Below are 22,989 nucleotides of genomic sequence, written 5' to 3' on the forward strand. Positions count from 1 at the left end.
CAGAGAGAAACACGAGTTGGGAAAGGAAGGTCTTCCCCTGCAAGCTCAGTCAACCAAGGCAAGGCAGAAATACCTAACAGAAACGGTCTAAAACAGCACAACTGGGAAGCAAGTGGCACGATGAGGAATTGGGCCAAGTCCATTTCCTCTGGAGTGAAGTGGGAATTCTCAAGCGTGGCAGGGTGCCCCCCGGCCCTGCGATCCCCATCCCAGTTTAAAGCATGCGTACCTGTTGGGATCAACTGTGTCGAGGATAGCTTCAAACTCTGGATCTGGCTCCCCTTCCTCCACCATAGGCAAGTCATAGCCTAGAGACCGCAGGCAGGATTTAAACTCCTGGTGGTTCAGCCGGCCAGATTTATCCTTGTCAAAGTGCCTAGAAGTGAAGATGACAAGCTATTCAGTTAAGACATCAGGCCTGCTGCTTTGCCGGCAGATGACCAAAGGCCCCCTTGCCCCGACACACCTGCCTCCAGAAGAATGCAGCAATTCATAGAATCATAGAGTTGGAGGGGCCATACAGGCCATCTAGTCCAACCCCCTGCCCAATGCAGGGTCAGCCCAAAACATCCTAAAGCATCCAAGAAAAGTGTGTATCCAACCTTTGCTTGAAGACTGCCAGTGAGGGGAAACTCACCACATCCTTAAGAAGCTTATTCCACTGCTGAACTACTCTTGACTGAATTTTTTTTTCCTGATATCTAGCCTATATCGTTGTACTTGAAGTTTAAACCCATTACTGCGTGTCCTCTCCTCTGCAGCCAATGGGAACAGCATCCACGTGACAATCTTTCATATACTTAAAGAGGGCTATCATGTCCCCTCTCAACCTCCTTTTTTCCAGGCTGAACATTCCCAAGTCCCTCAACCTATCTTCATAGGGCTTGGTCCCTTGGCCCCAGATCATCCTCGTCGCTCTCCTCTGTACCCTTTCAATTTTATCTATGTCCTTCTTGAAGTGAGGCCTCCAGAACTGCACACAGTACTCCAAGTGTGGTCTGACCAGTGCTGTATACAATGGGACTATGACATCTTGTGATTTTGATGTGATGCCCCTGTTGATACAGCCCAAAATGGCATTTGCCTTTTTTACCGCTGCATCACACTGCCTGCTCATGTTTAGTTTACAATCCACAAGTACCCCAAGGTCTCGTTCACACACAGTGTTACTTAGAAGCATATCCCCCATCCAGTAGGCATGCTTTTCATTTTTCTGACCCAGATGCAGAACTTTACACTTATCTTTATTAAATTGCATCTTGTTCTCATTTTCCCATTTTCCCATTGTATTCAGATCTCGTTGAACTCTGTCTCTATCTTCCGGAGTATTTGGCAGTCCTCCCAATTTGGTGTCATCTGCAAACTTGATGAGTAGTCCCTCCACCCCCTCATCTAGATCATTAATAAATATGTTAAAAAGTACGGGGCCGAGCACCGAGCCCTGAGGTACCCCGCTACTCAACTCCCTCCAGTCTGATGAAACACCCTTGACAACAATTCTTTGAGTGCGGTTCTCTAACCAATTCCCTATCCACCTAATTAAGGATTTATATCCTACAACGGATGTTAAGAATTTGACTGCCGGCTCCCTCCTGGTCACTTACTCTCCCAAAATGGATGGTGAAGAGGGCTGATTCGGGAATTCCTCCCCTCCACCTACCACCAGGTGAGTAGGCCAATGTCTCCCTCTCACTACGTCCAGCTAGTGGTTCCACCATTCCCCAGGTATGCAGAAACCCCCAGCTTGTCTTCCCTGCTTCTCCCGCCAGGCTCAGGTGGGTCATCATGATGGTCTGAAGCAGCAGAACAAAGCTGGAGTCCAGTGGCACCTTTCATTCCAACCAAGCTGCTTTCTGGGGAAAGCTTTCGTATGCACACGCTGGACTCAACGATACAGCCCCGGGCCACTACTGCAGTCAATCACTAATGGCAAACTGCAGATCGTCCAAGATAGAGCTATCCTCCTGCCTTTGTCTCCCATCAGCACAACACTGTGATGGAAGTTTACATCCCAGTGCACAGCGTTGTTGTTATTATTCAGACTGCATATTGCTGCCCTTCACAAATGGTCTCAGGGTGGTTCACAACAGTAAGATTTAAAAACAACAATACAACAACATGAATTACTAAAATCATGAATTACTAAAATTAACTGTCAGCAATTAACAAAGCCCCCCCCCTCCATCTTGTCCTGCAGGGCTGGCAGTACTTGCCAACAGAGGGCAGAAAGGAGGGAGGCCTGGGTGGCAAACTGCCCTGGTCTCAACCATCGGCCTGGCATCTTACAGGCTCAGTGATAGCTCTGTCAGGGCCCTGATCTTGGACCAGATTGGAAAGTGGAATGCTCTCTGGGGGACACAGTGGGAGATAGAGTGGGCCCCTCAGATGCACAGTGGGAGAGATGGTCCCTCAGATGCACAGGACCCCGACCGCTTAGGGCCTTGAAGGTCAGTATCAAAACCAAAACATGCCTATTTTTTCAAAAATAAAAGACAAATCCAGGGAGGGCTCCATGACTGTTAGTAGACTGAAAGGATTTGGGGTCTTTCACCATTTTGGGCAATGGAATCCGCAAACTTACTTAAACATCATGCTGAACTCCTTCAAGGCTTCTTCAGTGACTCCAGTGGTGTTTCTAGAAGAGGGAGGAAGCAGTTTAGTGGAAGCAGGTCCTGGAAATATTCTCAACCCCTAGGAGGAGCTGGTGGACAAGCCTATCTAGTCCCCCATGTTGTTCAATATCTACATAAATCTCCTGGGAGAGGTCATCCGGAGGTTCGGGCTGAGTGGCTATCAGTATGCAGATGACACACAATTCTACTTCTCATGTCCTGTAAACTCCCAGGTGGCTGTGGAAACCGAGCAGGTGCCTGGAGGCAATTTTTGAGGCTTGTGTGCTGAGACCTAATCCTAACAGAATGGAGGTGCTGCTGGTGGGGAGGAGGTTGGATCCAGGAACTGGGCTCTCTCCTGTTCTGAGAGGGGGGCACTCCACCTAAAAGAGTGCGTCTGTAGCTTGGGAGTGTTGCCGGACCACCTGGGCCCCATCCAGTTAGATCAGCAGGTGGTTCAGACAGGAGCTGCTTTTGCTTGGCTCGGCCACCTGTTTCCAAGGCACAGTCCCCGTTCAAGGGGCATTACCTGGCCTGTATTTGCTGCTCTAGGTTGTGTTGCATCCTCATGCCGAGTTGGTCCAGCTGGTCCCACTGCTGTGCCAGCCCCACCGTGCTGTGCTCAGTGTACTTGTTGTCCAGGATAAGAGCTTCCTCCATCGCTGCTCCAAGGTCCTCGATCTTCTTGAGCTGGCTCCTCATTGCTCGGATCTCCTGGTGCTTGCGCTGTATGGAAGAGGGAAGTGGAACCATGAGAATCCTGTCCAAGACACCACACTTTCACTCCTGTATTAAAAGTCGCCCAAGTGACTCTCACGGGGTCATTCCCTCTTCCCACGCCCTCTGATTAACTGCAGGGAAAGAGCCATACTTTAGTTGCTTCCAGCTGGGACTCCAGGGTTCCTGATTCCTCCACCATACAAGACCTAGAACACAAGAGTACCAGTGAGGGCGGGGCTCTCCGTAACCAAAACAAAACAAAGAGCTCAGATGGGGCTCAAAATCAATGCCAGCCCTGTTCAGGGCAGCACCTGATCTCACTGCCAAGGCAGGGTTTTAAATGGAGGTGTTTTTCTTTTTACACCAGAGCCCTGGTCAGAATCCAGCAGCACCTCCAGCACAACGCGGAGATTTTTCCAGAGGCTGAATCACGACCAGTTTCTATGAGAGAAAAGGTTCACATCCAAAGATGCCAGTGGGTTCTTCTGAGCTGTGGGCAGTTCATTTCAAGCCCCATCCCACAAGCCGTATGAAAACACATCATGCCAAATCCAAAGCGCTCACCTCCTCCGTGGGCTGAGTTGGCTTCCCCAGTGCAACCTCCCCTCCCCCCCAACTGTGCCCCACACACACAAACCACAGGTGAGTCGCTTGAGATGAGCTCGGAGTGCCAATGAACGACAGGCACTCTCGCGAGGCTTGGCACAGAGAAGGGGTGTGGAAAACCTGCACAAAACCACTGGCCCGGTTGGAGCACCAAAAGTCATGGGGTCACTCTCCCCTCAGCAGGCCTTATGCGCCTCTCACCTCGAGAGGGGCTGGGTCCAAGGAGGGACCTGTCCCGCTGGCACCCCAGCGGAAGGGGGGGGGGGAGCTCTGAGGCATCCAGAATTTAAGGGTTCGTGTTTTTCAAAACATTAATGATTACAGGGCTTGTTTGCAACTTGGGCACAGAGAAGTTAATAAAAAAGGCCTTCGGCAGGCCAGCCCAAGATTGACACTGGAGGGTTGAACTAGCCAAATAAAATCGCTCCATGTTTCCTTTTCAACAGCAACAAGGCAGCAGCAGTTTTTTTCGCAGTGCATTCAGAGCCCCTGTCCTGACACATTTATGGTGCAAGATCACGATGGACAACCTGTGGACAAACAGCGAGTCTTGGCTACCGTGCAGGTGAGCTGCACTTCCTTTGAGCCCCTGTGAAATGGCGGTTCTTGGTGGGAAGCGGGGTGTCCTTTCTCATCCCAACCAAAGGCTGCCCTCCAAGCTAACTTTGGTGGCAGAATTGCCTGGCATTAATGCAAAGGGGCAGAATTGCCCTGGGGACAATGATCACCCCCAGAAAGTTCACAGCTCACAGTGCGGGGTTTTAAAGGCGGCCAAACGTGTGCCCAGGATGTTCTGGGTGGCAGGCAAGCTGTGAGCTGACCCCAGGAAACACGCTCCCTCCCGCCAAAAGCATCTCACAGCAGTGACAGTTAGTCAAAAGGAAAGCGAGTCTTTGGGATTAGGAGTGCGCAGTAAAAAAAATAAAAAATAAACACAGTGAGAGAAGAAAAATAAGGAGAAAAACCTTCCAGACAGATCATCCCCAACTTCATACTGATAGACACGAATGACACGACGATATGCTATGCTAGTCAAAGAAAAGAAACCAAGTGAATTCCAGATGGGAAAAAGGGAGCACAAAACTGCAAACCAGAACCAGCTCTCAGACAGCAGCAGTCACAAGCAGCAGCAGCAGCAGCAGCGCATGCCCACTGCCCCAGCAGACCCCCGCCACCTAGTGCGGGCAGCAGGACAAGGGCCACCCCTCCAGGCACTGGCTTGGGAAAGCTGCCCTCCTCTTCAGAGTCAAACCACAGGTCCAGCCCACCTGAGGCCACCCACCCCAAAACAACTACCTGAGATCTTTTAAAGCAAAGTGGAGGCTCTATGTGCTGCAGGGGACCAGGCAAACAGCCTCCCGTGGAGCCCTGCCTCTGAGTCAAGGAGGAAACGTAACTCACTCCTGGAGAACCTCTGCTGCTGAAGGAGCACCGGCTTGGCCTTCTCCCAAACCCAGGGCTTAGCTGTGTGAGGGTGTTATTTTTTTCACCTATGGGGGAGCATTCAGTGTTCATCCCCCTGCCACCCCTGAAGTCTGAAATGGCAGAGCCCAGGAACAGCTCTGTCATCTGGAGCTGTTGACCAACTGCTCTAGCTCTGATGCCCAAAATGCCCCTCTGGGGACGTTGGCTAATTGCTCTAGTTCTATATCCAAAATTAAACTTGTTGGTTTTAAAGGTGCCCCTGGGCTTTAGCTTTAAAAGTGTGAAAATTACTCTTTATCCCCCCTCCCCAGCTCTCTCTCTTCAGAGTTGGCTGTGGGTTTAATATTTTTATTTATTATATTTACAAACTGCCCTCCCTTGTGGCTCAGCAGGCATCTGGCTGGCCACTTCACGCACCCCCCCCCCCTTTTCCATTTCAAAAACAGGCTGCATGGCCTCTGCCTCTGGCGACAGACACACCACTTGTTGCAGAAGGACCGCCCTTCCTGTGCTGGACTTATTGTGCTGCTTGTTGCAGGCAAGTTGATTCTGGGCCATCAGCACACAGCTGAGGACTAGGGCATATGTTCTCCTCCCAACTTCCAACAAAAAGCGCAGAATTCCTTTATTGTGATTCAGGGGGCAAGAGACGAATGATACCTTTGCTGTAGCAGAAAGCAGCAGCCGTCAAGTTAAGCCACCAAGCAACAGCTGCTTATCATGTTAGTCCTATGAACACACAGCACTGTTTGAGCTCATGGACCATTTCTAGTTGGCAAAAGTAGAACACCTTTCTTCACCCATTATCCTGAGGGGGGAAAACAGCTTCTCTAGCATGGACCACTCTCTGAAATGCAGCTGAAGCCAATGTGTGGCTAAGATGTCTGCTTTGAAGCACGTGGAGGTACTGATGACGCTTGCTGTTAACCTCAGAATAACGGAAAACAGCTCCACAGAAGCTGCACGTTCCTGTCCGGATCTCCTTTGGCCAGGGGGAAAGCCAGAAGGCCAATCTGGCCAGGAGATGGGGCAGGAAAGGGATGTCTCTTCCTCCTTCGCTGCTCTGTGCTCTGTTTCCTGGGCCTCTGACAGCAGACGGGGAAGCTGCTCATGCACATCCCAGGCAGAGGTCCTCAGACAAGACAGCTGCTGACACAGCTCTCACAAGAAAAGCAATGGCAGGAGGAAGCACACACGCACACATGCACACACGCACACACACACAAGCTTTTCTGAAACGTGACATTGTGTACTAACCCATCAAGCAGGTAGGTCCTGAAGAACGGGAGGCCCAAATCGCACCAGACGTGGGGAGGGGAGGGATGGAGGGAGGGAGAAGAGAAATGTACATTAGCAGAGGCTGCTCCCATAGGCATTTCAGACTCCCCCCCCCCCAGAGGTGGGGCTCATGGGCAGGCCATTTGCCCTGCAAGCTGCCTGCTCTCTCCCCAACCCCCTCCTCTAATGCCCTTCTGCTGCACCCTGAGGGCTGGGAAGTCGGATGCTGAGAAGCAGAACGAAGGAGAGGAAGATACAGCATTCTTTCCCAGGACAGAAAAGGGGAGTCCTCAGCTGTGTGCTAGTTCAACATCAGCTCTCTCTCTCTCGCAGCTTACCAAGTTTTTCCTCTCACATTTTCTCTAGGAAGAGAATATGACAAAGTTGCCCCAAAGCCACCCTTTGGACTGATTAATGATTTATTCATTCAACCCCTAACTGAACACTAGCCAGTGGTAATATTGTCTGAGCCTGAATAATCCTGATAATATCTGTAATTTTCCAGGACTGCAGGATAGCTGGTGTTTAAAGGGGCTGCAGTCTCTTTAAACACCTTCTGGGTGAACTTCTAGCTTAGAGAAGGTGTTTAAAGGGATTGCAAGCCCTTTAAATGTCTTTGGCATTTACTTATGCCACGGCTTGCAAAAGGAGCCTAAGTTATTGAGTGTAATGGTCCCCTCAGGTTATACTGGAACTCCCCAAATTTAGCATTCCCAAATATTTACCAAATCAGAATAGCATACTGCCACTGGGATTCAGATTATTGGGAAATACTAGTACTTTTTAGGTTCAGTATACATGAACCTGAAAAATACTGTGGTATACACCCCTAGGCTGAACACGAGTATATTGTCGTGGGTGCTTTCCTATCAAGAGGAAAAAGTAGCTTGGGATTCCCTAATGGTGGATCTACAAGGGGAGTCTGTGGTCTCTCACAGGGAGCAAGGTGGGGGGACGGGAGTTGGCACCTGGTCTCTTGAATCCACTGGTGGAAAGCATTGGCATGCTGAGCAAACTCCTGGCGCAGCTTGTCATTCTCCTCCTGCCGGCGCTGCTCCTTCTGCAGTTCCAGCTCACGCTCCTGAAGCAAAGAAAGCCATGTGACTCCCGGTGGTGGTGGTGGTGATGAGCCTAAGAATTCAGCAGAGGCTTTGGGGGAGGGGAGGGGCGGGGCAGAGGCTGTAGCTCTGTGACAGAGCATCTGCTTTGAAGGCACAAGATCCCTTGTTTGGTCTCTGGCACCGACCAGGCTGACCTTGCCTGCTCAGGGGTCAGACTCGGCCTGAAGCAGCTTCATGTGCAAACTGCTAGGGGTTCCATAGTGGGCTAAGCAGTGTTTCTGGGACCCTGCAAAGCAGCCCTTTTCTCTTTCCACTGTCAGATTCAGGTCAGCACTCCACCATTCCCCCAGAGAGTTCAGGGCCCCTGTGCATGATGGTCCCTCGTCTTTGCCACACCCTGAGAGGGAGGTTATGCTTGGCCATCCACTGAGCTTCATGCCAGAGAGGCTCTCAGGTACTCTGGGTGCATTTCTTCTGCCAGTCTGACTGGTGGGAGATGGGCAGTTCTCTTCTGAGACAGAGAATCATAGAATCATAGAGTTGGAAGGGGTCACACAGGCCATCTAGTCCAACCCCCTGCTCAATGCAGGATCAGCCCAAAGCATCCTACAGCATCCAAGAAAAGTGTGTATCCAACCTTTGCTTGAAGATTGCCAGTGAGGGGGAGCTCACCACCTCCTTAGGCAGCCCATCCCACTGCTGCTCTGACTGAAGATTCGCAGTTGGGAGTCCTGAGGGGTGGGGGCACAATCGGCTCTTTCCAGCCTGACTTCCTTACCCCTCCCCCCTTTAAGTATTCAATTCCGAATCCCTCCAAAATACCTTTTTATTTGGCCCTGGCTAGCTTCACACGCAAAAGCCAGGGGAATCTGCTGCCGGCCTCCTCTATGCCAGACTAGATTCTTGTGTAAACAGGACTCCCTACTGATCTCAGCATCTCAGGTTTTGGAAAACAAAAAGCCCCACTCTGTAGCTTTCAGAGGCTTGCCTGCGCTAACTGCTGCTCAAGTTGCACAGACGATGCCTGCAAGAGCTGCCATGGATGAAGGTTCCTTTCCTAACCCAAATAGCTAATCTGGGAAAGGCCGAAGGGAGGAGAAGGGAGGCTCAATGATGAGTAAGAGGGACTGCAAAAGCCCGCCACTGCAGAGCAGGCCGGGACAATACTGAGTGGGAGCAGCTCAGTTACCTTGATAATTTTCTGCAGGTTCCTCCAGGTTTCCTCGAGAGCCTCCATTGTGAACCAGGTATATGGGTTGGAGGCCACCCGGAAGCTCTTGATCTGGCGATCCAGCTCAGCTAGCTGGTTGAAGTCGGCCTGGGCAGAACTAAGCGAGGAGCGGAATGCATCGTGGGCCTCCCTCAGGGCCTTGATCTCCTCCAGGGAGTTGCAGCGCACAGGGTCAGTTAAGTCTTCCTCAGCATTCTCAAACCAGCTGTTGAAGGCCGAAGCTTTCTTGGCAAAAGTAAGGAACAGGTCTTCCACCTTGGAAAGAGAAGCCCATCCAGAGACTTAACAACAATAACAAGCCTTTAATAGCATATAAAAGTACAATATAAGAAGGGAAAGTGCAAAAGGATCCACTGCTAGTGAAAACAAAGGCAGAGATCATAATGCTTTAGGACAGTGGTCCCCAACCCCCGGTCCGGGGAATGGTAGTGGTCCGTAGATCAGTCAGTACCGGGCCGCGGCTCCTCCTTGTCCTCCTCCCTGGCAGCTGCCTCAGGGGCTGCCCTGCCACTTTGCCGCCAGCTCACCTTTGGTGCTCTCCGGCAGCCGCCATGGCTGGGGCCCCCCTCATTGTGACACTGCGCAGCTGCTGCTGGCAGCACCCCTCAGTGAGAGGCGGGAAGTCAGGGGTGCCGGTGGGAAAGCAAGCGGAGCAGGGGCTCAGGCGGTGGCGGCGATGTCCCTCTGCAAAAGACTACCCCCCCCCCCCCGGGCCTCAGTAAAATTGTCAAGCATTGACCGGTCCCCGGAGATAAAAAGGTTGGGGACCCCTGCTTTAGGATAAGACATAATACATTCACGATTTCTCATGGCAAGATATACAAACTTTGCAACTGGTTCAATTATATCAGGGTTTTGGGATGTCAAAAGAAACTGAGTCTTACGTTCATCCGAATGCAGTTCTCTTTTACACAGCAGTGAGTTAAGAAATTTAGCTCGGATCAAGGAATAAAATGGACAATGGAAGAAAACGTGTGTAATTGATTCTATACAGCATTGTCCACATGGGCACAATCTAGCTGAATACGGGATCTGTTGAAATCTCCCATACAGCTCAGCAGAAGGTAGAGCATTAGTTCTAGCTAGCATGAATGTTCTACACCAGGGGTAGTCAAAACTGCGGCCCTCCAGATGTCCATGGACTACAATTCCCAATTGTAGTCCATGGACATCTGGAGGGCCACAGTTTGACTACCCCTGCTCTACGCTGTTGTGGGATGATTAGATGGTAGAAGTATGCAGTTAGGGGCTGAGAGCTTGGTGAGATCCCCAAGCTCAGTGGCGAGCAAATGTTTCTAGCTTTACTGCTAAGTTCCTGCAGTTCTATGTCCAACCGTCTGCGTTTAATTGAATTAAATGCAGTCTTTTCAGATATTGGATACAAGGAGTCTAAAGAGATTCCTATAGATTTAATTTTCCCCTCAATGTGTCCTAACCAAGTAGATGACTCATGTCCAGATAGCATAAGGGAAATTAGACTATTGGGGTCAGATCTAAGATGAATGCGAAGCCAGAACTTGATTGTTAACAACCATGCTCTGGTTTCCAATAGTCTTTGGCTGGTTTCTAGACATAGGACTGCATAAGAGACACAGTTCGGGGTCCCAAGGATTTTATGAAGGAAGACAGATTGGAGACTTTCGACTGCTTGGTTAAAAGCGTTGATCCAAATAGGGATGCCACAGAGCAGTTGGGCACTTAGTTTCCCATTGAATACTTTGAGGGCTGCTGGCACGTACTGGTTTCCACTGGTGTAGAAGAAATGTGTGATTGCCAGGGCACTAGTTTTTTGCAGATGTGACTGCATATTTCCTCTGTGTAGCCCAATTTGCATTATGGTGAAAAAATATTCCCAAGTACTTGAAGCTTTTAACTTGTTCAATGTTGTTACCTCTTACATTCCATTTAAGAGGCTTCCGAGGCTTTCCAAAATCCACAATTTTTGACTTCTCAAAGTTCAGAGCAAGTTTGTTTACTTCACAGAAGTCCAGGAATTGAACCAGTAAGCGTTTTAAGCCAGTTTGTGAATGGGACAGCACTACCGCATCATCTGCGTATAAAAGCAGTGGGATGTGAAGAGAACCAATTTTTGGGCTACGGCCAGAATTGGGGGATAGGGATGGAGCAAGGTCATTTATAAAAAGGTTAAATAGGAGGGGAGCCAAAATGCATCCTTGTTTCACCCCTTTGTTGATTGGTATTTTAGGAGTAAGACTCCCAAGGGGGGTGAGTTTGACTTGGCAACAGGTAGAAGAATAGAGTTTCCTTATAGGAGCCTTTTATCTATCTTCATCTTTAACAGATTGTCCCAGAGAAGATCTCTAGGGATAGAATCAAAGGCTCCCTTAAGGTCCAGAAAAGCTGCAAAGAGCTTTGGACCCTCTTTCTTACTATATTTGTTGACAGGGTGGGCAAGGATGGTGCAATGATCAAGGGAGGATTTCCCTTGACAGAATCCAACCTGCTCAGGGCCTAGAATCTTTTCCTTAGTCAACCACAAGGTAAGTTTATTTGATAGGAGTTTGGCATGTAGCTTCCCAACAATAGAGAGGAGGCTGATGGGTCTATGATTGGTTGGGAGCGAGTTGATCAATCAAGCCCTGACTTCATGAGGCATCACTGGGGCCCAGTCTGGGATATCTGACAAGTTGATCTCGGAGAGGCTACAAGAGCTTACTCTGTCCTCATGGAATAGGTTTAAGAAATATTCATACCAAGTAAGGGAGGGGATGAAGTTTGTTAAAGATGATCTCTCATGATAAGCTCCTGATGTGATGGCGATCTGGCTGCGACATCTGTCACCCCATTGATCGCCAGGGTTGATTCGGCTGATCTGGCTGGCTAGGCGGGCTTGGGCATAGCATTTCTGTTCAGCTGGCCAGACGCTTTGGGTTTGCCATCTCAACCAAAGGTCTCCCCCCCAAAAAAAAACAAAACAAAACACACACACACAAAACACAAGGCACACTGCAACTCCCCCTCTAGCGTGTCATTCGCTGGAGAGCAATGGGCACACAACCAGTCTGAAGTAGGAAGGCTTTGAAAGGTTTTGGCTCCATTCTTTCTGTTTCTTCATAATTCAAATTCAGGATGCCCCTCTGTTTCGAAAGGGGCAGATTTTATTCAGGGGCAAGACTGCCTGTTTTAGAGATGCTGGCAATACCAGGGACAGCAGCTCAGTCGTAGGATAAGACTTTGGGAGAAGAACCCTCCAGGTTCCACCTCTGGTGTCATCGATTCAAGAGGGAGCAGGGCCACGGAAGACCTCTATCTGACTGCAGAGAGAGCAGAGGACTGTGGGGCTAGACACAGCAAAGGCCTGCAAGAAAAGGGACCTACTAATCGGGGACAAAGGACATGCTTGGGGTGCACGAGATCCTGGGCCTTGGCCCTGACATTTCAAGTAGAGGGAATCTTTCCCAGCCCTGCTACTCGAGTTGGTTTTAGCTGGGAAATGGCAGGGTTGGAAGAAAAGGTGTTGGTCTCAAAGGTGCCACTGGACTCGACATGGTGCCTTAACCAATCATACCCTTTCCCGTGATGATGCCTTTAGATTGCTGAGGGGGATCGTCAAAGGGCAGGTCCTCCTTTTTAACCCTTGCCTTCATGCATGATGGTTGCTTTCTAGAATAGTTAACCTTCTTTGTGTCCAAGTCTGAGTTTACTTTTTGTTATTTTATTGTAAACACTGAAAAATGGGATTGTGTGTACACAACATTAATAGCAATATGGGACATCATTTTATTCTCAGCATTGGCCCACCTAACTCAGTAGGGCCCACTCTAACAAGCAACAGCTCTGCTCTATGGGGCTGCCAGATGCTGGCTGCTTTCTACCAGCAGCACAAGCCTTGCAGCACTTGTGTGAGATGCCTATCAGGGCTGAAAGCCCCTGCCCTACGCAGGCTGGTAAGGGGAGCAGAAGGGGGACACTGGCCTCTCCTGCCTGCCTATTAATCGCTGACTTCTACTGATTTCACACTGACCTTTCTGAAATGCTCTTGGGCTTCCAGGAGTTTCTTTTTCCTGGCAGCAGAGTTGGCCAGCAGCTGGTTCCAACGTTTCATGAGAGAGGCATGCCGGGCCTCAATCGCTTTGGACTGGATGTGTTTGGCGGCAAGTAGCTGGTCTTTCAGGGCTGTGATGTTGGCAATCCCTTCTTGCTGGAAGGCTTGGAGGCCAGCATCAAAGGTTTCCTAGAACGATAAAGGCAGGAACAGATTCTGCTTCATACCTGCTGCCTTTAGGGATCTTCCCAGTTGTCCAAACTAGTCTTTTGGAGGTTCAGGTCCCCACCAGCTTTTACCAACCTGTTTGGTGAGGAGTGTTTGCACAGAAGAGAGATCTCGGCCGTAGTCATCTGTCTTGAGGCTGTTTTCCTTTTCTCCTAGAATAATAATAACAGCTGGGTTTTTATGTACCCTTTTTACTACCCAAAGGAGTCTCCAAGCAGCTTACTTCCTCTCCCCACAACAGACCCGTGAGGTGGGCGTTTCCTCCAGACTAGAGACCGCCACTCCGAACCAGGACACCAAACTACACCACTACAACTACACTGTCGTCAACATCCCACTTTCTGAAACAAGGGAGAGGAAACTTTGAGCTGGAGGTACGGGAAGCTGCTTTCTTCGCACCAAGCCTTGTGTCTCCAATTTCCCTCCTCTGTTTAGTTAGGAGTCTACAGCATTCACAAACCCACTGGACAGGGGAAACGGAGGGAAAGGGCTGCTTGTGATCAACTACAGACTTCCTCTACTTTTGTACCACTGAGAACCCCCCGAAACACTCCTCAGGCTTCAAGAAACACCAGCAGTGGTGTGGCCATGAAGAATATGGTTGGGAAGCAGCACTGTGGACATGCCCACGGCGGACACGCCCTCCCCTTCAGGCCCATCATTAGTCAGGGGGGAGGTCGACTTGACCATATATGGTCATATCACCTGATATGTGAAAATGTGAAAAAAACAATATAATTACTATCAAATACACAGCCTTCGCTTCCAGCAGGGACCTCTCCAGTCCCCCTGTCTGACACATCTCAGTCTTCAGAAGGAGGCAAGATGCACATACCTATCCACGACTCCACCACATCGGCTTTCCAGTTGAACTGGAGGAAGGCAGAGTTCTCATCTAACTTGGCCTTCCTCTGGGCAGCGGCTTTCTCCAGGTCAGAGACTTTGCCCCTCAAGCTCTTCATCTTCGCTGTGATGTTCTCTTCATGATGGTTGTTCTGCAAAAAATACAAAAAACAGAAAGGGGGGGGGACGACACATGTGGTTTGTCTTGGCTCAAGTTCACCATTCGTTTCCACCCTCAGAGTCAACTGTTCAGATTCCTTACGCAGAGAAGGGTGTAATTTTATACCAAAGGACCAGAAGCTGCTTTGCTCAGCCTGCGGAGCTGCACTGTGGTTCCACTGACCTTCTTGATGAGATCTTCGCCATTTGCACAGACGTCGTTCACTCTGTCTTTGTGCACTGTGAAATCGGTCTCGAATGCTTCATGTTTCTTCAGCAAGCCCTGCAAGGAAGGCACAGTTCTAAGAGCCGAAACGGAACAGCCAACGCTGCTGCTGCTGCTGCTGCTGACGGCATGACAGAAGCATTCTAGTCAAGTAAAATAAATCCAAAGACATTTCTCAGAGGCACAACTGCCAAAGGGCAGGACTTCAGTGGCTTTCTGGAACAGAACTTTATGAGAGTGAGCTGAAAGTTGGTTGAACAATTCACTTTTGGGTGGACAGGTGGTTTTGTCATGCACACCAATTGCAAAGGGATCTGGCGTGATTCTAGGAGCCCACATGGCGAGACCCTTCCCTCCTGCGAGAGAACTGGGATGTGCTCCCAAAACTGATATGGGAAGGTCCTCATTTTGTAACCGCCTGCCCACCTGGATAGCGGCGAGGGTGTCCCCATAGTCTTCACTGGCCACCAGCGTCATCTTCTCATTGATCCAGGCTTCCTCCTCTTCCACATTAGCCACAAATTGCTGGTACTCTAAGGACTCCTCTAGCCTCTGGCCCCTGGCAGTGAAAGGAAGGAAGAAATATGGTTTAGTGGGTTGGGTCTTCAATTCTACATTCCCAAAGTAAGCAGATATTATTTCCTACCAATCTGCTGCCATGTTCACGCAGGTGCTTTTCTCAAGAAATCTTGTCTGTGAGGACTAAATAACAAACCTTTGGAACTAAACAGACAGCCTCACCCTGAGTGGGCCTAGACAGGCCTACAAAGCCAGCAGCCTAGTGATATAAAAACGGTTTGCACTTACCTGTAATTGTTGTTTGAGTGGGATTCTGTGCAGTCTCACTCTGTGTGGGACTGCACAGAAGGCACGAAGATGGACATTTACTGACTTGGCTCTAGGTATACTCTGAGGCTTTTTTACAAGAAAGGGCAAGCTAGAGGCAGAAGGAGATCTTACTCACCGAGCAGCAGCTAACTGCTTGAGTTCTTGCCAGTGTTCCACAAACTGAGCCAACCTCTGCTGGATCTCCTCCTTGCCGATGGTGTTGTCATCAGACAGCTTCTTTCCTGTGTCCAGCACACCCTGAGCCACAGACAAAACACTGGATGCACATTATTTGCAATTGCAGAATTATAAATCAAGCTACCTGATAATAACATTTATAAATACAGGAAGTGCAACTGCAGTTTGCTTGCACTCTCATGGTAAAAATTAATAAATGATTGCTAGGAATGGAATTCTCCACAATTAGCACAGCCTGCTTTCCCAGTTCTCTGGGACATGTCTTCATCATGCACAGATCCCATCCCGAATATTCTCAGTGCTCCAAGGCCTTCTGCCTTCCAATTTACTCTTTCACTGTTTTCCACTTCTTACAGACAATTTAAACTTTGCAGAAATTCTATAAAACACAGCTGTTACCACGACTGATACAAGTTTTGGTCCTGAATATGCAAGCAAGTGCTCTGCATCACCCTGTCATTGGTGACTTGCAGATACGCAGCTTATTCTACAGTAACAGAATTGTGGTCAGTTAGGATCTGTATTAGGTGAACGTGCAGAAAGGTGTTACATCCCAAGGTTCTACCTGGATGGCAGGTTCGTGAGCTGCCAATTCTGCCTCCAGCCTCTTGTGCTTTTTCCTCAGGTTCTGCACTCCCGTTAGGTCTCTGCCATAATCCTCTGAGCTAACTAACAGCTTCTTCTCCCTGCAAGCCAGAGGGAAAAGGTAGGAAACAGGTTGGGAAAATTCCTCCCCCAACTCTAGCAGTTTCTTTGCGTGGCCAGCACCACGGTTTAAACGGCTTTAGTACGTACTTGATCCAGGACTCTTCGTCATCCATGTCCCGGAAGAACTGATGCAAGCGATGGGACTCATTCAGTTTGGCACGGCGGGCGGCTGCCATGCTTTTGATCCTCTGGAAACGCCCGTTGATCGTGTCCCGTTTGTCCTTGACTTGGGAGGTGTCAAAAGCACTGCTGGTCATCAGGCTGTCAGCTTGGCCATTCAGGTCCTTCAAGCGGTCCTGGGAAAACACAGAGAGGCCAAGAGCAGGTGAGAAATGAAGCACATATGTTGGTTCCTACAGTCCTGGCCTAGGAAGAATGTCAGGAAAATGAAATGGCGATCCACAGGCAGAGAAGCCAACCAGTTCACGTTTTCCTGGCGTGATGAGTCAAACCATGCTCTGTTCAGCAACCAGCACTGGAGCCTGAAGAGAGGGCAAACTTCCCATCTTGTTCTTCTACAGCACTAAGCCTGCCGGGTCCCACACCAGCACCACCCTGACTTGCTGGTCCCACTTCTGCACCCAGCTTTGGACCTGGTTCCCATCTTGTCCTCCACCTGGGCTGGCTCTGCATCGCCTCACAAAGGTCAGTATCTGATCTAAGCGTTAAGAACCACCGAGAAAGGGAGCCTCTTTCTAATGAAGCGCACTGCCTGCAGCTTCTTCCTTTGAGTAGAAAGGGAGAAATCTGTGCTTATGTGTTCCTAACTTAATTTTTTTTTTACAAACATGTGTATTTTTCATCTTGGTTTTCTTGTTTGTCACCCCGGGGACCCTTAGTTGGGTGGAAAGGCAGCTTGATAATGCTTTGAATTAAAATTAAGTCAGAAACTGGCTTATGGTGGCATCGCCTTCTGTGGATTAGAGCCTGCTACATCAGCTGCACTCACTGCCCGTGAATGACCTTTTCTCCTTTCTCACCTCGTGGGCAGAGATGTCGGCCTCCAGCAACTGGTGCTTCTTCAGGAGATTGTTCACAGAGGCCAGGTCCTTCCCATAATCTTCAGATGCAAGGAGTGCTTCTACCTATGGAAGGAAAAGAACCTGGCTTTGTCATGCTTTGTGGTGGGGCAACTGCAGAAGTTGTGCTTTTACAACCTGTTAAAACTGTGCCTCTGCTTCCTACTTCACCACATTAATTCAAGCAGATGAGCCCTTCGAGGGTGTGGTGTTGGAAAGCTCACAATGCTTTAAGCTAGTTCCTTAAACAAGTTTCTTAAAACAAGGTGCTCCATCTAAAGAGACAAATACATGCCTGCATTCCATAGTCGGCAAACGGTTTTCCTACAGTATGATGAATTCTAAAGGCAATTCAAACCAGAGCAGGAGTTGGGCTACCTCCGACAGCCAGAAGTCAAAGTCCTTGATCCCGGTGTTGAAATTCTGCTGTTTGTTGGCTTCCTTCAGTTTCTGACTCTTCTCTGCCGATTTCTGCACCAGGAACTGCCACTGGTCAGCCAGAGCGGCCAAGCGAGCCTAAGATGAAGAACAGAAAGACGCAAGAATGAAAACAAAATCCCTCGCAAGCGACCCTGGGCAGCAAGATAATTAGCCTGAGCCTCCGGGGAGGGCGGTATAAAAGTATGATAAATAAATAAAAAATAAATAAATAAATAATGACAGGCTGATGGGTCGACAAACGTTTAACAGCCTGGGGCAAAACCCCTCTTCCACTCAAACAAGCTGAGAAGCAAGAACAATTCAGAAGGCAGCTCCTGCCCCCCACAATTCCAGGCTGTGAATTTACTAATATAGGGGCCAGTAAATTAATTTTTGGTGGTCTAACAACTTCTGTGAGCTGGCTTTACAAGGCCAGGGTGAGGCACCCCCAAAATCTCTCCTTCTTGGCCCTGGCATCTCCCTGTTTCCACACTGCCACATTCCAGTAGACAGTTGCTGGGTGCAAAGAACAGTTAGCAGCCAGTCATATAAAACGCTTGAGGTGAATCACTATTTCCTCACATATTCAGGAATTACAATGTATAAGGCTCAAAATCTTTAGCCAGCTTTCCTCCTAATAATGGATTGCTTCCAGCCTCTGCCCTTCTCAGAGGGATAAAGAAACTGGTTACTTTAGCCTACTTTCTCTCCGAAGACAGGTTCTGAGACCACCCGGCCCTTTGAGAAAGGATTCCTGCAGAGGCACCAACCCTCCCTGGCCAGGACTGGCAGTTTACGGGACTTTTCCACCCACTGCTGCCCCTCCAGGCCCCTGGCATTCCATGGGTCCTCACTGACTGTCAGCTGCTCTGGGGCCCAAGCAGGCACAGAGAGGACTGGCGAGTGTTGTCTTCCCACCCTATACCACAGCTTCCCAAATCTAAAACCTCCTTACATGTAGAGCGTAGGGTTTGCAATTAGCCTCTTAAAAAGAAGGGCTGAAAACTCTGTGTAGGTTTCCCTCCCCCTTTTCTGCTTTGGGAAGGAAAATACCAGGAAAAAATTGTCTTGTGGCTCAAGTCAAGGTGGATCATGAGAAGGTTAATTAAAACACACCAGCTTCTAGAGCTGGAGGAATCCCACCCTAATTTGTATAATGTTCAACGAGAGCAGTTTGCTTTGGATGGTGAGACCCACCTTGACGGCTTCTTCGCTGCCAGCACAAGCTCCACGGTCAATGAGGGCATTCCCCACGTCGATGACGCCACGGATCCGGTCAGCATTGGCGTGCAACTCAGCCTCAAAAGCCTGGTGCTTCTGGTGCTTGCTCTGAAAGGGACAAACCCATAGAAGCGCCTTAGCAACAAGCACGAGGAGCTCTCAGACTGAGCCTGCTGGGGACAGTATCTCCCACAGAGCACACATGTGGCGGAAACCGGAAGGCTGGTCCACTGGATGGAAACCAGGAGTTGGTGAGCTTGTGATTATTCCCACCCAGAACAAGAATGTTATGAAATTTCAACCCAAGCTCTTTCTCAAGCCCCCCCCCCCCCAATATATGAATATACCTGTGCGTATTCCCTTTTATTGTTACCAATCTACTCAGTGGGGGAATAGGGAGTATTTCTGACTTGAATGAAGAAAATATTTATATTCCATGATTTAAAAAGTTGATTTTTATTATCTTAATTGCTTGCTGCCTTCAGGACCCTAATTGAGCATAAAGGCGGCATACAAATATTTTAAATAAATAAAAACTACTTCCAGTCCAAGAAGGGTTCATTATATCCCAGAGCAGACTACAACTTGGAACTGGATGCTCTGAAATAGCAGTATGGGGTTGTTACCTCTCTCTGCCAACATCTTTCTGAGATTTCAAAACCAACAATTCTCTCGTGGGTTCCTAAATTTGGAAAACTGAGTAAATTCTATGGTGGGAGGGTATTTCAGCAGCAAGCTTCACCCATCTCTGGCACTTAAAAAGTCCACGGTTGTTCTAGGGATGGCAGAAAAGGGTTTCCAGACATTCTAAGAGGACCTGAAAAAAGGGACGGTCCTCACAGGAAGAAAAGCACAGCTGCCCAAAACGGCCTTAAGGCACAGAGCCAGCCATAGTGAAAATAGAGCAGCAGAACGGAGACTTGACCCTGTACAGGGAAGGAGAAGGGACTAGGAGTGACAGGCTCTCACAGAAAGTCCTGGTTGCTGCTCAGGGATGTGGGAGAAGTTTTCCATCCAGTTACCCATCTCTTCTGCAAACAGAGAAGGATCACCTGCTACAGGAGAATCCGAAGTGCATCAGACTGATGGTCTCTCTAGCTCTGACCTGAAGTAACTCTCCAAGGCCTCTCCCAGACAGATTACCCAAGATGCTTTAAATGGGCTCAATTTTGTGACTTCTGCCCATACAATGAAAGCATGAGGCAAACATTGCAGCTGTCCACTTCTGTGAACATTTCATCTTTCTCCAACTGAATAAAAGGAGCATCACAAGAAGAGGGCATGGGAGAGCGTGAATATGGGCCATGCGTAGTCCCAATGCAAGCGCAAATGAAGAGAAATCAAACGACAAGGCAGCATTTCACAAATGCCACGTGAAAAGACTGACCACACCTGGCATGTGGCAAAATATGCCACGCTGCAGGGCAGTGGCTGAAAAACAAAACATGGAAAGCTCTACAGCACTGTCATCAAGAATTCTGCATGAACCTCTTTATACTGGAAGGCAGCTGTTGCTAAAAGCTGCTACTGCCTGACGCACCATGGAAGGCTGCACTGTAATTTTTACTTAAATTCAGCCTTCTGAATGAGAGACAGAGGCAGAGTAAGGCGACAGATGCTTACATCTCGTATAACTGGCCATTAGTACAGATTCCAATTTTTCATTTAAGCAGCAGGTGATGACCGAGAACATTCCTAATGGGCCGCATCATTGGCTGGGCCTCAAAACCTAGAGACACGAAGGTCATTTTGTTCTTATGTGCGTCCGCTGCATCCTACTGGATTTGGCCCAGGACTCCTAAGCATAGCCTTGGAAGTAATAAGGAAGGTGTTTCATGCATCCTTAACAGCAGCCAGTGCTAAGCTAAGGTACACGAACCAGACCTTCAGCTAACTCTCTTTGCATTTATCTTTTGTTTGCTTAACCCTGACTTCAAGAAAACACTATTTCCAGAAGAATCATCTGTCCTCACTTGGACTGAGTTCCGTTTGCCATTTTCTTGACCAAGGGAAGCGTCCAGGGTATGCTGGAGAATCCCTGGTCTAGGACAGTCATTCTACTTCTGGCTACAACCCTCAGCAATGAGAGGACACTCAGTCCCTTTCTGTTCATTCCCCGTCCTATAGATTCAGAAAGGGAGATTTTGTTTTATTCAGAGAATATGGACAGGAGCAATTATCAGCTTCCGTGGGCACCTGAGGCAAGAAGTACAGAGGTGCCCTTACTCAAGGGAGAGGGATGACAAGGCACAGAGGAATTTATTTACAACCAGGAAACGACAGGGAAGAGTCATCGGTGGCCTTAATTCTCTGAACACACCTCAAGGGGAAATAAATGAGCAGGGCCTGGATGAAGAGTCCCCTTGGCCACCATCCAGGCAAAAACATCCTTTCTGCAGATGGGAGGAGTGGTGAGCCTGATGCAACAAGGGCCAAATGGATACTGAGACAACTGACTGCTCCAGTGTCTGCAGGACAATTCAGCAGCCCCTGGCAGCAGCAACTGGCCAATTCCATCATTTTAATACGTAGCAGTGAACAAGGATTGGTTTGCTCCTGCGATGGAAGAACGGCTTCAGAAAAAGAACTTCTCGAGGCCCAGGCCAAACTATTGTAGCTCGAGATCCACCCAGCTAAGGTACCTCAAGAGACCACGACTCCCAACGAGCTCTACAGGAAAGGATGAGGGCCCCAGACCTTCCCAAAGCTCCAGCTCTCTCCACAAGCCTAATTGGGCTGTCTGACTAGCAAGCCTTTATTATCTACCCATCCTTTCCAGGACTTATGAAGTGTCAGGATTCTCCCAGACAGAATCCCTGGGATCAGGAGAGCTTGAGGTCTTTCCAAATGTCTAGAGGGAAAAGAGACAACTTCCTTTCTCTTACAGGAGCTCAGCAGCCTGACACCCCTTCGCCAGCAGCCCTCCTTACAACTCTCACAATATTAAGGCTGCCATGGCAGCTGCCCTGCCACCTCAGCAGGTATTTGAGAAGACAGGCATGCTCTCTTCTTCATCTTCCTCCTGCCTGCTTCTTTTTGTGTGTGTGTGTGGGGGGGGCAGATCTCACAGGCACTACACTGCTGTGGCAAAGAAGAGCGAGACATCTGTCCTCCTCCCAAGCCTGATCTCCGCCAAGGGCAAGAGATGAGGCTGGGAAGACCACGCCTCCCCCTCTCTGCCCCAGAGCTGCAGCAGCTGCCATCAACTCAATTCCCTGTCAATTCCCTAATGCTCCTTTACTATCTGGGTGGGTGCAATTTGATGCTAATGGGAATAAAGAAAAGCAGAGTGGATAAGGCCACAGAAAGGCACAGAGCCCAGCAGAGCACTGCTGAAGGACAGCTGCTCCCCTGAGGCCCAAACAGACTGAGAAGCTGGAGGTCAACTCTTGTTTCCTGGCCCCGAGAAGGGGGGTGGGGCTTCCTGGCTCTGAAACTTCCCTGTTCCTGGCTGGAGGATGTCCACTAAGCAGGTGTGCTCCTGGACCAGAAATCTATTACTCTGCCCTGTCCTGTTGGTTTTATTTAACATTATGGACTTAGAGAAAAGTGCTGGCCACGTTCCTGTGGAATTTCCATTCAAATACTGCCAAACATGGAACCAATTCCATCATTAGTGTTGTCACATTCACAGAAGAAGAGGACTCTTATGAGCCAGACAGCTGTTGTTTTGTTAGGACCAAAAAGATTAACTGTCATTCCAGGATCTACTGGGGCCCTTTCTCAGAACAGGCCAGCAACAACCCAGCTAAGTCCACAGATCATGCAGAACACTGCTGGAAAATGAATATGTTAATATGACGCTGATGAGGCAATTACTGAGGAAAACAACAGAGAGGGAGAGAGACACATCCTGATGCAGTGGGCAAAAGCTACACTCAGTCTGCGGGTCAGTCAGTCGCGCAGAAGACACTGAGCGGTGTAAAAAAATACAAAACAAAGAAAACGAGAGACCAAACGAATGGACGGGTGAGTGGATGAATGACACCGAAAGACAAGCAGCCCTTCTGCCCACACGTGGTTTGTGCAGAGGGACAAACATATATCAAGCCAAATCCAGTCAAACCAATAAAACTTACCAGTAGTTTGGAAAGCTACAAAACAGATTGAGAGAAGAAGAGATCAGGGCATTTCATATTGATCCATACAATGGAATTTTTAAAAAAACCAACAAAACCAAAAAAACAAACCGACCTATCA

General features: G+C 49.0%; 1 protein-coding gene across 9 annotated transcripts in view; it reads right to left on the reverse strand.

Moving 5' to 3' along the window:
* Nucleotides 1-22,989, reverse strand: part of SPTAN1 (spectrin alpha, non-erythrocytic 1) — an 86,373-nt gene that overhangs the window by 1,238 nt on the left and 62,146 nt on the right. For 3 of the 9 annotated variants that reach the window (XM_077306463.1, XM_077306464.1, XM_077306461.1), the window contains 20 exons: nucleotides 22,869-22,883; nucleotides 18,766-18,897; nucleotides 17,527-17,664; nucleotides 17,110-17,214; nucleotides 16,217-16,425; nucleotides 15,987-16,107; nucleotides 15,360-15,481; nucleotides 14,822-14,954; nucleotides 14,354-14,452; nucleotides 14,003-14,162; nucleotides 13,243-13,319; nucleotides 12,919-13,128; nucleotides 8,892-9,188; nucleotides 7,610-7,722; nucleotides 6,621-6,638; nucleotides 4,904-4,966; nucleotides 3,484-3,538; nucleotides 3,142-3,338; nucleotides 2,582-2,635; nucleotides 230-376 (listed from right to left, as the gene is read on the reverse strand). In XM_077306463.1, the coding sequence (XP_077162578.1) occupies nucleotides 230-376; nucleotides 2,582-2,635; nucleotides 3,142-3,338; nucleotides 3,484-3,538; nucleotides 4,904-4,966; nucleotides 6,621-6,638; nucleotides 7,610-7,722; nucleotides 8,892-9,188; nucleotides 12,919-13,128; nucleotides 13,243-13,319; nucleotides 14,003-14,162; nucleotides 14,354-14,452; nucleotides 14,822-14,954; nucleotides 15,360-15,481; nucleotides 15,987-16,107; nucleotides 16,217-16,425; nucleotides 17,110-17,214; nucleotides 17,527-17,664; nucleotides 18,766-18,897; nucleotides 22,869-22,883 (2,465 nt within the window). The remainder of the gene's footprint in view (nucleotides 1-229; nucleotides 377-2,581; nucleotides 2,636-3,141; nucleotides 3,339-3,483; nucleotides 3,539-4,903; nucleotides 4,967-6,620; nucleotides 6,639-7,609; nucleotides 7,723-8,891; nucleotides 9,189-12,918; nucleotides 13,129-13,242; nucleotides 13,320-14,002; nucleotides 14,163-14,353; nucleotides 14,453-14,821; nucleotides 14,955-15,359; nucleotides 15,482-15,986; nucleotides 16,108-16,216; nucleotides 16,426-17,109; nucleotides 17,215-17,526; nucleotides 17,665-18,765; nucleotides 18,898-22,868; nucleotides 22,884-22,989) is intronic. The other 6 variants (XM_077306466.1, XM_077306462.1, XM_077306468.1 and 3 more) reach the window with 3 other exon arrangements.

Source organism: Paroedura picta, chromosome 12, assembly GCF_049243985.1.
Source record: "Paroedura picta isolate Pp20150507F chromosome 12, Ppicta_v3.0, whole genome shotgun sequence".
Classification (NCBI taxonomy): domain Eukaryota; kingdom Metazoa; phylum Chordata; class Lepidosauria; order Squamata; family Gekkonidae; genus Paroedura; species Paroedura picta.